Raw genomic sequence first — 15,004 nt, forward strand, 5'->3', positions numbered from 1 at the left:
TCTAGCTATGGTATAGTCAATTTGTGTAACCAGACTCAAGAATTCTCTGAAGCATTGTTCTTTATCTTCTTTTCAGCCTTTTCTGAGAGAGTTCCCAAAGAAGCTGTCAGAAGATTACCATATTTGATCCACACTTAAGTAGTATAAATGCTAAACTTGGAAGCGACCCCCTGGGTCTGACCTCCACTTTCAAAGATGAGGAAGTAGATACTCCACACAGGAAAAGGACATGCCTAATACCAGGTATGTAATCAGAGCCAAAGCCAGGGTGAGAGACAGCCATCTCTGGATTCAGAGCTCTCTTCGTTGTACAAGCCCAGTGTTCTAAAGCAAGTTACCTGGAGTTAACTCTCCAGTATATAATTTGTAGTATGTCCAATGTTACCGATAGAAACTAGAATTTAGAATCATCAGTGCCTGGCATAGTAAAGGCTCCTGAAGTCTCTGCCATGCCCATGAGTGACCCAGAGCTATTCACTGAGCCCGCCTCTTTGACAGGCCTTCCATACTGAGCATCCTCTGAGCTCCACATACACACATGCTTCACTCTTGGGAATATCCCCTGAAGGCAGCACGTATATATATGAGAGGCTGCTCTTGGGTTGCCGTAAAGTGTAGAATGAGCAGGGAGATGGGACGTCTCTAGGGTGGCAGAGCTGGGACCACTGAGAGGCAGGAAAGCGACTGGCAGGTCAAATGGAAAAAGAGGCTGGGCTTGAACCCGGGCCAGAGGGAAATCATCTGGAGGACCAGTTGTTCTTCGGGAGAGGAAGGAAGGCAGCCTGACCACAGAACAGAAGAGGAGAGGAAGAAAGCTTGTGTACGTGGTTCAGTGAGTCATTTTCTTAAAGACAAAACCAGGGCAAAATAGGCATATGAAATAGAGCGTTATCACGGTTGACATCTGGCTGCCCCTTTAGTATTTTGAATCTAGGATTAAATAGGGAAATTAGGAATGTTTACAGATACGTTAGGGAAATAGGTTATCTCATGTCTTTGAAGGAACTGCTTATAAATACTGAGTTTCAGGGGCTTATCCATATCTGTCTCTTCCTGCTCTTTAAAACTAGACTGGTGCCAACGAGACTGCCGACTGGTCTGGGTTATTAATGTATATAAACTTAATCTACTAGGGATAGGCTGAGATCTTATAAAAACATCTTGTTTTCTCTAACAATACAGATAAATCAAATTTTGCAGAAGCCCAGCTGATGTAAAAAACAGAGATAGCTTTTCAGAAATTAAACTCAGCCTTGCCCTGATAGATTTCTTTGTGAGTCCATGAAAATATTACTTAGGCACTGTTTTGTATGAGAAATCTATATAACTTAGCATTCAAAATAGACAAGTTGACTACTGCAAGACTGAGAAATAACATATGCTAATAATAACTTCACATTTATTTTGTGATGTCCGTTCCATGAAGTTTAATTTCAAAGGTTCTGGCATTTTAATCTCAGGTTTCCTTTCTGGTCCCCTTTTTGGCTAGAAAAGGATTCTGCTAATTCTCAGAATCCTGGTCACAGTCCTTTTGTAATGGGGAAATCTTAGAAATAATTATTTTTTAAGCTTCAATATTTTTAGGTGATTGCAGTTTGGTTGGTTGCCCTTGGTTTACAGTATATAGATTTTGCTAGATCTCAGATATATTTTTAGTACACTGTATAAGGATACAGAATAGCCAGTATTTTATTTTTCTGTAGAAGCATCAGAAAGAATATACTTTTATAAATCTGTTTTCTATGTATGTTTTCCTGTTTTCTCTTTTAAACTTAAACTACCATAACCAAATTCAAGTTAAAGAAAACTTTAATCCTAATAGTAATAGGCAATTTTGGAATATCTAATATAAGAAAATAAAGTTCTATACTATTGGCCATTTATGTGGATACATATGTGAACACAGTGTGGAAGTTGATAGTTTTATGGACAAAATGGCTTATGCAAATCAATAAAATAAACCTTAAATGAAATACACATTTTAAAGTTTTTCTAAAAAGCTGACCTTTTAAATAAGGAAATTCTATCCATTACTTACTTTTCTCCTCAGAGAGCCGATTAAGACAGTTTTGTGCATAATACTGTGATTGATACTGAAATTTGTGATAGCCCAACAAAAGGCGAGAATGCAATCAGTGCACAGCCTGTATAATTGGTTCCTACATAGGAAAAAATGTCACCCAATCTATGCATACACCCACACCTCACTTAACAGATTGTTTTATAAAAGTCATAACAAAGAACATCAGTTTCCCTGTCTCAGCCATCTGAGACATTTGTTTTGCTGTTAATCAGCAGTGTTTGTGCTCTCTGGAAAATGCAAAACGTTTCATCTTAAAAGGACCTCAAATCAAATCTCTTTCAACCAACAAGAAGATGGTTGCTTAGGTCTTTTGAGAGTAAAGCAGCTTCAAAACCTAGGCTCAGGGGCACTAACAATTATTTCATAAAAGATAAAGATAGTCCCTCCACTTATAACCTGCTAAGAATGCTCAGAAAATTGGAAATACGTTTTTTTTTGGAAAGAAAACCACAACCAACAATTGCCAAAATCTCTTCACCTTTGAACCCTCAGAAATATGAAGATTATTCATATCAGGCAGAGCAGCATCAAAGCTAGCCATCCTGGTGTTAAAGGAGTGAGGGTCAGCAGGGGTCAGATCACAGGCGGTCGTGAGTGATTCCATGGGGTTAGTCTCCTCCGAAGGGGAGAGATTCATGATCTGTCGAGAAAGCAAAGGAAACATGTCGTGTGACGTTCCCATTCTTTACAAGCTCTGATTACTTTTTACATAAGAGTACAAACCAGTGTACAAGCTGGTTGCTAGTGGACAGGTACTAACTATTGAACATAGTAATACATACTTCCCTGTCATTAGAACTTAAACACCACAGCTGGCAAGGCCCAGCACTGTAAGACACAAAGACCCCTTCTCTTTCCAGATAACCCCAGCAAAATGTCTTATTTCCTCAAACTTCAGATGTTGGAGGAATTTTTTTTTTTTTTTTAAAGAAAGAGTTCAGCATAATAAGTTATTTAAGGAAAATCTAGGCCTGAACAAATCTGATGGCATTCAGGGCTGATGAAACCCCTAGTGCTTGTCTCCATTTGCACCCTCCAAAGAAGCTAGTTAGAATCAGACAGACCCCACCCGACAGTCTCAGATTTGAGTTTGGCAGCTGTGGGAAGTTTCTTTAGTTGCAACTGGAAACTGCCCTGCTGCCTGAATGACAAAGAGCAGTCTCCCAGTTTCTTGGGAAGAAGAGGTGGAGAGTTCCTACTTACGAGGTCAGAGTGCTCCAGGATCTGGCTGGTGGTGAGGTCCTCCTCCTCAGAGGACTCGTCAGAATCCTCGTGGTTCATTTTATTGAGGCTGGGAGAGCTTCCTGAGAGCTGGCGCTCCTCCAGCAGCTGCAGGTCACACTTGTCCAGACTGTCCAAAGAACGCCTGCGGACTCCCCAGTTGAAGTTGTCCATACTCTCGCCCTGAAATCACACCGTCAGCTGCTTTTTAAGGCCAGAATTCTCCCACATGTACAGCTTCACACATCTAATCAGTCATAGCTTAGCATCGATATTTTCATTATGAATTCTCAAGCCCTCACCTCACGGACACGGGCACCAATGATTTTGCTTACGTGTTGTGAAGAGTAGTAAACAGCACACTGTTTTCACCTAAATACATGTTAAGTCACAGATAGATGTGATCATACACTCTTCTTTGGCACAGTGGGTAACACTGTTTTACAAGTTGATTTGGGAGTACTCTTAAAGAGCCATGTTAACAAAAAGCTATCAGAAAGAGACTGTTAATATCAACAGAGGTGTTCCTTACCTACTCCCTGACCCCCACTGTTTAGTACTGTTGTCCAGAGAACAAAGTAAGGGCTATGCTTGTGGCACAGTCCACAGCTTCTGGGTATTAAGTTGAAGAGCATTAGGTACACATTCCAGCCTGTTTCTGCCACAGCAGTTTTCACAGATAAAATGCAGAGTTAAAGGGTGTCAGAGAGCAGCTGGGCACAGTCAGACGATCATGCACGATGCAGAGGCCAGAGCAGCAAGGCTTCAGTTTTGCTTTAGGCTCATCTTTAAACAATTGTCCCAACACAGGAAACAGTTCCCTCCCTGGACCTGGAAGGATTGACCTGGTACCAGGGACTGTTGCTGAATTGTACATGTGTGCTGAGAACTGGGCTAAGCGGCAAGGTAGAGTGTTACAGAAAGATTCCAGATATATCTCAGGTTGTCTCTACAAATTATCATATATTAAATAAGTTCATTTAATTGAATATAATTTCTTCCCCCTAAAAACAAATGTGGGTTTTATTTCTCTCCAGGAATAAAGCAAGAGAAATATTACTCACCCATTGGTGAGCAAATTTGAACCTAAACCAAATAGGTAATCTGAATAAAATCTAGCACAGAATCTTATCATGTACATTAGCCATTTTAAACACAGATGGTTCACTGAAATAAACTTTCTGATGAGAGCTCAGTTAATAGCATAATCATATAATTTCAGGGAGAGATGTAAATTACTATTAAAATTAATGAGTTTTTTCCTCTGGTTTTATGGGTCTATTTTTTCTGGCTCCTAATAAAATAAAGCCTACCATTCTAACAGATCTCTGGTATAATGCAACGGGTAAGAATCCTGAACACATTCTAGATATTATGTGGAAATTATCATTATTCACACCATTTATGATATTTATGATTATCCTTAGGACTGTTTGATTATACGACTCAGTATTTGATTTCTATAGTTTATAGCTCTGTCTGTACCTTTTATCTGTAACTACTGTGCTACATTACCACCAAATGATTGTTTTTATTTATTTTTTTTATTGAGGTAAGTTGATTTGCAGTGTTATACAATTGAAGTGTACAATATAGCAATTCACATCTTTTTAGATTATTCTCCACTTAAAGTTATTGTAAAATAGTGGCTGTATTCCCTGTGCTGTATAATATTTCCTCCTAACTTATTTTATACCTAACAGTTTGTTTTTTAACCCTGGTAGGGAAGGCTTACTATTGTGCTGGTATTTTAAAACAGCTGTTTCACGGAAAGAATGAAAAAAATGTGGAAGAGGCAAGAGTTCCAAGAAGAAAAAGAAAACACAGTATGTGAAGAAATAAAGAGGGTAAAGAAAAATGAGATTACAAAACAGAAAAAGGAATGTGACAATTACTGGGTGAAATGTACAACTGTGAAACAAATTCACAGCACTGATTCTCTTGCACTGAATCAATGGATGGATTGGATGAACTGTCTCAGGCAGCAGTTCTGGAAGTCGCCCACCCTGAACCTGGCTCACACTGAGCTGGCAGAGAGATATATCCAGGGCCAGGAGCGCTGCACTGGGCACAGTGCCGCTGCGTTGATCTGACCACAGCTCAGGTGAAGAGGAACTGGGAGTCAGGGAAGCTGTTCTCGCAGGGATAATATTTGGTGTCCTGCTGGAGGATGCAGTAACTGCATCGGAGGCAAGGATGTTGAAACCGTTTCCCTAGTGGCGGCTGAGGGGTTGAAAGCAACAGTAGCCTGGCCTGTGCTGGAGTCTGTGGTGATTGAAAGTCCTCCGGGCCTTCTCACAGCACAGGACCACCCCCACTCGCAGAGCTGCCTTCTAGCTCCCCACACCCAGATGTCGTGTTTGCATTTTACGTCACCTTTGGGGTCAAAAGCCAAAACTGTGTGTGTGTGAGAAGACTGAGAAGGTGGCTGGCTATCCTTGATGGACAGTGTGCATATGTCGGTTATCAAACCTAAATAACCACTCAGGCAGAGTTCATACCAAGATGAGAAAATACTCACAATGGAATACTGTAGAAGTGCTGGAAATCATATTCGTTGATATTGGAATACCAAAAAAAGAATTATTGTTGAAGGAACGTAGAAGTCAAAACATGTTCCCCAAAATGACCCTACTCAGACTTAAGCCTATAAGACTTGGATATAGTGTGCTCATAGGTCACTCTGTCCAGGATAACACTGGCTTATGCCTGTTGTCTGGGTGTAATCATTACCAGACTCCTTTTTAGTTGCAAAAGGTCCTCACTTGGATAGTCATTCACCCTACAAAGATAGCTCTTAATTCCTAGAAAATAAAAGCAGTTGATTGGAAGTGGACGTGGTGTATTATTTAGATAAAGCTTGTTGATCTCACTTTTAATAAAAGAATTAAACCACAAACCCAAACCATTCCAGTTGTGCAGCTGCCTAATGAAAAATTATAGGATTTCTATGGATCATACTTAAAAACTCACCTTCCCTCAAGAGAGAAAATTATGCAACTTCCAGAACTAGACATATAAAGATTTTAAAACTACATTTTAAAATGTATTTATACTTTCAGAAAATATTTTCTTCCTCGAGCAACCAAGAAAAATACTTCTGTCACACACATCTCAATACAAATGTGCAAATAGGCATACATACTCTCCAAGGGGAGAAAAAGCAATTATGTTGTTATAAATCTGCAATGATGCAAAACACCTACTAGCGTATCTGAATTGAAAATAGTATCATCTTACCTGAAGTTCCTGGGTAGCAGATTGAATGGACAGAAAAACAAATAAGAGGTCTATTTAAAATGATTATATTACAGATACTCAAGTGCATTTGTCTTAGTTTTAACACAACAGCCACTAACAGTGCTACCAGTATATACTTCAGTAGAGGCGCCTTAAGAAGCAAAGATACACAAACCCGAAAGAGGAGAAGTAGTACCAAACACCGGAAATTCAAGGCCTCTTAGCAGTGGATGACGTAGCGGGTAACAAATCACAAATACAGTTTCTGAAATAGCTTTCCACTTCAGTGACAACTTTGGCCTGTCTCCTCAACACTTTTTTTTTTTTTTAGAATGTCTAAATTTTTATTTGTGAGAAATCTGTGAAATGTCATGGAAAGACTAATGAGGGTCATCTGCTGGGGGAGAAAAAGGTGGCATCACCTCATCCTGCCCACAAAACCAGAAGTGTTTGTGATCGGGCTGTTTCACTGCTGAGGTGCAATTAACAGCAAAGACCCAGCACCCTTTAAGGATTCTGAAGAGTTCAAGGCAAACCTTTCAAGACTTAGTCATACATTGAGACTAACGAAAGGAATAGACATGACAAGAAACTTGTTTGTCTTTTTTTATAAATGTGTTTTGATCTAGAAGCCAAATATGCTTACCTTTTGTAGAGGAGGAAATACTGAAATTATTCATCAGTGACAGTACAGAGGAACAGACACTTAGAATGCCTATTCTGTGCCCAAAATTATGTGAGAAGCTTTACATAGGTCACCTTACTTGATCCCTCACATCAGCTCTACAGGCAGGTATTATCATCCCCATTTGATAGATGAGGAGCCAAGAGAAGCTGCTTCGCAGATTAAACTGGGTCAGAGGCTGAGCTAAAGTCAGAGCTGGACCTGCTTTGACCATCTGCGACTCTGTAAGTAGGCTAGAATCCCTTATTGTAACCTTGTGGAGAAGTAACATTCTCAAATAGTTTATCTTATTTGGATAAAATACATACTGTCACACTCTTGTGTTTCTTTTAAAATCATAATCATACAAAGTAACCACTATTTTTTTTTTCTTTCTAGTTCTTATTGGCTAGGACAATAGAGAAAACGCTACAAGGAAGGCATAGTATCTATCACTTGCTGTCCCTGACAAACATTAGCATAAAATTTGTTTTCAAATGATGAGCATCTAAGGTTTTCCTTATTTTGATAGAAATTAACTCTGCAATTGTGTCTGATTCTTCTACTTGATAGCATTCCTGCCAGATCCCTTCACACAGCCCATTTGTCTTTGTATGAGACTGAAAAAAATGATGCTTCTCTTGTTTCATCAATTTTTCCCTCCTCATTTTAACTTACAGAGTGAAAAGGGTACTACCTAAGCTTGAATTCTAGCCTGAGAGCAAAGATGAGGTCAGTTGCCAAAATTAGGAAGTTAATCTTTTGACATTCCATTTGACATTCCAAAATGACCTCTAGCTCATTTTGAAAATATTCAAAACAGCTGTATTTTGCATTACACTTTTTAAACAGTTTTCACCACATGTACTTGTTGATTTCTTTATTGCTAGTTATGGTTAACACAGAAAACTGCAGAACTGTTTCCTGGTTCAAGAAAATTCAAGGTGAAGAGCTGACATGTTTTAAAGGTGCTTTGCAGTCAGTGCCTTTAGACTCTTAAAAGGACTGGATCTGATAGACCTGTTTCCAGGGGAAGAATTGGGGAAGGAAACATTCTTCATTCTGAGGACATGACTCTTCCTTGCTGGCACAGACAGCCAGGGTCGTCAGTGGCCAGTAAGGACAAAAATGGACAGCTCCGTGACCTAGCCTTGACACGAGTGGATTGGTCAGCAGGTGTTCTTTTAGGGAAGGTAAGCAGTTACCTGAAGTATCATTTCCCACAAGTTTATAATTAGGAGGTGCCCACCTGCCATAGGGCTTCCCTGGTGGCTCAGATGGTAAAGAACCTGCCTGCAATGCGAGAGACCCAGGTCTGATCCCTGGGTTGGGAAAATCGCCTGGAGAAGGGAATGGCAACCCACTTCAGTATTCTTGCCTGGAGAATGCTATGAACAGAGGAGCCTGGCAGGCTACAGTCCAAGGGGTTACAAAGTCGAGTCAGACTTGACACAAGTGAGTGACTAACACTACTGCTACTACTTACCATAGGATATGACAAGCTTGGAATCTGGGCTTCCATTTGAACTGTGTGACTGGCAGAAAGCCCTCTGTCTGGGAAGTATAATGTGGAGCCCAACACACACCAGGCTGGGTAGCAGGCATTTTTACAGATGGCAACCTCATTGAAGGGAGCTTAGTGCCCATCCCAGGAGGAAAAAGCCTGCCTCTCAGCTGGAATATGCCCCCAAGCTACTAAAACAATGCTCCTCCTTCCACTCCCAGTTTTCAAAAACATGACTCATAACTGAAGCAGCTTATTACCACAATTATCACTCAGATACACAGATCTGTATCTGCCTGTTCAGACTTGAATTCAGATGCTCCAGGTGTCAAAAACCAGCCAAAAGCAGAGCCAGGAGCTCTCTTACATGTTAAATCTAATTTCAAGTTCTGAGGAATTCAAACAGCACAAAAATGCCAGGCCCTCGGGCTCCGGTCGCAGGCTGTAGCAGGCAAGCTTTGAAATCACCACATAAGAGCAACTTCATGCTTAATGAAATGCTTTGCCTGTTTTTCCCAGGCACCAGAGAACAGGCTGAGACCCTCAATGTTTCTGGTTTTTTTTTTTTTCAAGTTCACCTTTGGACTAGACACAGAGTCTCCGTGTGGCCATTCGAAGTCAGATCTCTGCCATTTAGAAAGAACTTGGAACTGCTTTGGCCCTGGGCTCAGACAGGAAGGGTGGGGTGACTTTTGACCAAGTTAAGCTGCTGTACTTTAAATAAACTGACCCAAAATAAAGTTTACAAGCTTTCTAATTAAAGAACTCACTATTTAGCAGGTAGAAAGAAACCGTTTCATTAGCAAAGAAAAGGCTGAGCGGATGGTTTTCACTGAGCCTGTGCCTACCTCGCCATCCTCCAGCTCCACGTCTAGGAAGTCGAAGTCTCTGAAGACCCGGAACTGCTGCTCGCTGTTGGTGTCATCCATGTTCTCCTGCTCCCGGGCCCCGTCCTCGGACGACACCAGGCTTGTCTGATGCTCCAGCAGGTCCAGGTCCCCGCACGACGAGAAGATCACCTGTGAACCGAGAGGGCTCTCCTGAGAAACCGCTCTCCCTTCGGTGGTTTGAGCTACAGAACCCGTAACTGGCTCCTCGTAGCACTGTATTTCCAGTACACACCTAATTCCTTAAGTGGGTATTTTTAGAATGTTCTCTTATTATTTATGTTGGACAGGTGCCTTCAGATTAAACTCGTTGCAAAGACGCAAGTTCACGTACTAGGAAAATGTTAGAGTCAAATCGTTGCTTCTTAATGAAGACTGGATCCTACGTGTGTGTGTGTGTGTGTGTTTGAACTGAGCGTGTCTGTGTTCACAGACAGTCTACAGCAGCCAAGAAATTTTCCATTGTTTCTACACTGACTGAGGTTAGAAACTGTATAGATTCACATACACATACACATCACATACATATTATCACCTAAGAGTTTAAGGACTACTGATGCCAACAAAATGTGTTACTATAGAACGAACTGTGAGAGCAAAGGATTTAACCCTTCGAGAGATAAATCAGGAACTGGTAAAGAAAAAGAAACCTAAGTCAAGAAGTACAGAACTTGTTCATTTGAATGACAGAAGAGAAGCTGAGCAGCCGTGTTCAGAATTCACACTCAAATTCCTGTCCTGTTGATTTAAACAAAACTTTTTTTTTTCTACTAAAATTTTAGTATGTCAGCATTTTAAAATTATATGTATAGGTTCATTTTTCTTGGGCCATTTTAATATAACTTCTTAGGAATAACAGACTTGACATAAATCTAAATGTTTTGCTCTGCAGCCTCTCCTGAACATATAGACTGATATTAAACAAAATGAACAATGTTCTTTTAATTTAACCATTATAACCTCTTGGTCTTCCTTGAAAGTAAAATTTCATTCATAAGAATTTAAATATAACAACTGTCTTTCAACAGGAAAAAGTAAATGGATTTTAAATATACTTTTTTTTCCTCCTGTGTTTTAAGAACAGTCATAAGATTTGCACTAGGTTTTATACAACGGCACAACACATAGTCCGTACAGGGGTTGCAAATGGGTACCTGAGATAAAACAGCACTGATGACCAGCCACCTAGTCAGGGAGAGATGAGAGACTAGAATTCTTTTTTTTTTTTTTTAATGTTGTGTCAGTTTCTACTGTATAGCAAAGTGAATCAGTTATATGTGTATATATATCCTCTCTTCTTTAGATTTCCTTCCCACTAGGTGACTACAGAGCGCTGAGTGGAGTTCCCTGTGCTATACAGGAGGTTCTCATTAGTCATCTATTAGTATTTTATACATAGTATCAATAGTGTCCGTTCAGTTCAGTCGCTCAGTCGTGTCCGACTCTTTGCAACCCCATGAATCGCAGCACGCCAGGCCTCCCTGTCCATCACCAACTCCCGGAGTTCACTCAAACTCATGTCCATCGAGTCAGTGATGCCATCCAGCCATCTCATCCTCTGGCGTCCCCTTCTCCTCCTGCCCCCAATCCCTCCCAGCATCAGAGTCTTTTCCAATGAGTCAACTCTTTGCATGAGGTGGCCAAAGTACTGGAGTTTCAGCTTTAGCATCACTCCTTCCAAAGAAATCCCAGGGCTGATCTCCTTCAGAATGGACTGGTTGGATCTCCTTGCAGTCCAAGGGACTCTCAAGAGTCTTCTCCAACACCACAGTTCAAAAGCATCAATTGTTCGGCACTCCGCTTTCTTTATAGTCCAACTCTCACATCCATACATGACTACTGGAAAAACCATAGCCTTGACTAGATGGACCTTTGTTGGCAAAGTAATGTCTCTGCTTTTGAATATGCTATCTAGGTTGGTCATAACTTTCCTTCCAAGGAGTAAGCGTCTTTTAAACGATATTGTATATATTGTCAATCCCAATCTCCCCGTTCATCCCACCCATCCTTCCCCTGCCTGGTATCCATATTTGTTTCTACATCTGTGTCTCTGTGTCTGCTTTGCAAATAAGCTCACTTGTGCCCTTTTTCTAGGTTCCACATACAAGTGGTATCACATGGTGTTCTTCGCTTTCTGACTGACTTCACTCTATGACAGTCTCTAGGTCCATCCACAGAGAGACTAGCACTCTGATTTCCTCAGCTGAATGCTCCCTTTCCTAGTTAGTGTGGCTTTTTGTATTTGTAACACAGTAAACAGTTCTAGCTTGAAAGGCCACAGCACAGAAGCAGGCAGTTGGGATCTGAAGGGGAAAGTGTAACCACAGGGACAGAGAGAAGTGGCCCTCGCTGGCTGTGCTGCTGTGGAGATAAAGGCTGCCATTCCCCTTCCTGGTGGGCTGGGAGGCTCCGTCCGCTCTCCCAGTTGTCATCCCTGGTCCCTCTGCCCTCCGTGATGTCACAGGAGCAGCAGCAAACCCACCAGTCAGCAACTTGGAAGGTAACTTCAAAGGAGGCAATGCTTCTTGCTGGAGCACATTCCAGGGTGATAATAAGTATCAGCCTTTACTCTAGGAACCTATGAGTCTCTCAAATTTCACACAGTCATGAACTACATTAGCATATACATTTTGGAATTTTAAAAGCAATTCCACAGAGAAACCGTTTGCTGGTTCTTACTTTACTTGAAAATAACTTGGTTTGCAATCTTTTCTGGTTACTAATAAAGATGCTATAATACAGATGAAATAAAAATACCTGGCAAAACCAAACCTTTTGCCGCAGTGTTCGCACACACAATTTTAATTTTCTAAATTTTTAAAAAAGCTTCAGAAGTTAACTTCTGGTACTTATTATTCATTTTATTTCAAAGCCCAATGGTATATATATTTTTCCAACTGTAAAATCAGTAGAAGTTTATGCAAGAAAAAAAACATATCACTGTTTTCACCTTTTCATGAGTAAAACAGTGACATCACGTTAAGAAATGTGTGTACAGAGTCAAATTATATGCCAAAGGAATGTATATCGTGTACAGCAGTGCAGGAGAGTCACATACACCTATTTTAAGAAAATCTGGGTATATTCTTTAAAAATCAAGATATAAAAAATAAAAATAACTTGAGTTTTTATTTATCAACTTGAGTTTCTATTTGCCAGCTGGAGCAGACAGCCAATAACATCTTTCAGTGTTTCTGAACTAAGTAAGATTAAAAATCATAGTGTGGAGACAAGTCTAAGAGATTGATCAAGATGATGGATATCACACTTGTAATTCATAGTTGAATCATCTCAACTACAAGACCAAAAGCAAAAGCAATACCAAAAGCGAAATAAATACGACACACGACAGAACTTACGGATGGATTCTTGCTTAATCCTACTTCCTGGCCACACAGAGAAAGGACGTGCACCAACTTCTCTTTGGTCCTTTTCTGGAAAAGAAGCACACAGGTTTTAATCTGGGGACCTGTGATCAAATCTGGTCTCATCCTGTGGCCATCAGCCACACGGGGCTAATTACTGAGATGTACCCAGTGAGAACAGAGAGATGTAAAACACAGGAAGAGCTGGTATGAAAGAAGAGTGTGAAATAGCTCATCAATGACTAAATATTGATTATATGCTGAAAAATATTTTAGACATATTAGCTAAAATGTTACTAAAATTGACCTGCCTTTTTTTTTTTTTTTTTTACATTTTTCAAAAGATGACTGTTAAGAATACTTAAATGAGGCTCACATTGTATGTCTACTGGACAGTGCTGATCTGAACATTCCTAAGGGAGAAGATATGAAAGTCAATCCCTTGGTTCTTAGCAGATACTCATTACTCCCCTTGGTTATCTTTCTTGTGTGCTACAACTTTCAGTCATTAGCAAGCCCTTCATTACACCTAAATTAAATCTCTTATGTTACAATACAAATCTCTTTACCCCAAATGGGAGGATAGCTTTACTTTCCGCAGATTTAAATTTGATTATTTGTAAGCCATGTTAAATCTTTCTCAACTTATTCTTCCTATAGTTAAACAGATTGAATTCCTTTTGCTTTTCTTCATAAACCTTACTTTTCAGTTCCTTAAGCATTGGGATTCTTCACAAACCATCACATTTTCCAATGACATAGATAAAGTAGGTCTCAGAATGATGGGTGAGTTGAGAATGAAAAAGATGAGTAACCAGAGCCTAAAAAATGTCAACATGCTTCAGAACTACTCTTAAAGCAATCACCCTAATCGCTTGAAAATGACTTTTTTCCTTTTTAACCTGATTTAAGTTAATAGAGAGCCTGCAAGGAGGCCAGGATCATTCACAGATTTTCCTTCTTGATGTAACTCAGTTCCCTGCATCCTTCTTGAGACACTCAGTATGGTGTCACTTCAAGGTCAAAGACAGGAGGCCCTTGGTGTTGAAGAATGGCAGAAGATTCCTTAACCTCTTTCTCTAGGTTTTAGTGGGCATTCTGCAGTTCTGGGAAGGAATCAACACAGAGGAACATGGAACAGGGCTGTGCATGTGTCTTCTCTTTTCCAAACCCACAAGAGAGTAGAGCGGGTTCTCTGTCCAGCCCACAGTGAACACCTGCTGAGCACCAGCTCGGCTCCAGCAGGGGCTGCGCTGGGGGCTCCATCTTCCCAGCCTCTGAGAGTGAGGATGAGTCCTGCTGGGCGTGCACACTAAGGGGTTTCCCTCTGCACAGCGTCCACTTCTCCTTCTCCTGGTAACGCAGCTCCTTTTCATATTGGGACGGCTCTTCTCCCACCAGGAGACACTTTTCCTCCCTCGTAGGGATTGCAAGAATCCTTTCTCTAGAATGGGGCTTCCCTGGGGGCTCAGATAGTACACGATCTGCCTGCAATACAGGAGACCCAGGTTCGATCCCTGGGTTGGGAAGATCCCCTGGAGAAGGGAATGGCAACCCACTCCAGTATTCTTGCCTGGAAAATCCCATAGACAGAGAAGCCTGGTGGGCTACAGTCCATGGGGTCAGCCAAGAGTCAGACACGGCTGAGCGACTAACACTTTAATTTTCTCTAGAATTGCTGTGGATGTCAGGGAGGGAAGGCCTCTACCCCGAAATGGTCAGAGGCAAAGACCATGTAAATCTGGAGCTGCCAGAGGTCGCTGGTGCCTCACAGGGAAGAACCTGCCTGAGGATGAAGTCAGCAGAGAGGAAAGCAGGACTTTGGGACGGGAAGGTGGGGCCATGAGGAGGAGGGAGAGGGTCTAAGGATTGTGAGTGCTAGAATCCAGCTCCACTTGAAGCCGCAATACAGGAGTGAACACATGCCTTTTTCACTTCAGGCAGTTTTTCACTGGGCTTCTGGCACATGTCACCCAAAGAGCCCTAAATAATGCACAGGTTTCACTCGACAGCAAGTCCGGTGACATCAATAACCCATAG

The 15,004-nt window shown here is 41.0% G+C and overlaps 2 protein-coding genes across 11 annotated transcripts in view; one reads left to right on the forward strand and one right to left on the reverse strand.

The window, feature by feature from the left end:
- The window catches only part of ZAR1L (zygote arrest 1 like), a 109,989-nt gene extending 99,336 nt beyond the window's left edge, over positions 1-10,653 (forward strand). For 7 of the 10 annotated variants that reach the window (XR_009739965.1, XR_009739963.1, XR_009739966.1 and 4 more), the window contains 2 exons: positions 77-243; positions 5,029-6,135. The gene's annotated coding sequence lies outside the window, so the exon portion shown is untranslated. Of the gene's footprint in view, positions 1-76; positions 244-5,028; positions 8,402-9,489 lie in introns of those variants that run through there. The other 3 variants (XR_009739971.1, XR_009739972.1, XR_009739969.1) reach the window with 3 other exon arrangements.
- FRY (FRY microtubule binding protein) overlaps positions 1-15,004 on the reverse strand; it is a 250,254-nt gene that overhangs the window by 20,580 nt on the left and 214,670 nt on the right. Inside the window, exons 50-53 of the mRNA XM_061434828.1 lie at positions 12,959-13,033; positions 9,561-9,731; positions 3,287-3,487; positions 2,562-2,723 (exon numbers count right to left, since the gene is read on the reverse strand). Of these exons, the coding sequence (XP_061290812.1) occupies positions 2,562-2,723; positions 3,287-3,487; positions 9,561-9,731; positions 12,959-13,033 (609 nt within the window). The remainder of the gene's footprint in view (positions 1-2,561; positions 2,724-3,286; positions 3,488-9,560; positions 9,732-12,958; positions 13,034-15,004) is intronic.

Source organism: Bos javanicus, chromosome 12 (genome assembly GCF_032452875.1).
Source record: "Bos javanicus breed banteng chromosome 12, ARS-OSU_banteng_1.0, whole genome shotgun sequence".
NCBI lineage: Eukaryota > Metazoa > Chordata > Mammalia > Artiodactyla > Bovidae > Bos > Bos javanicus.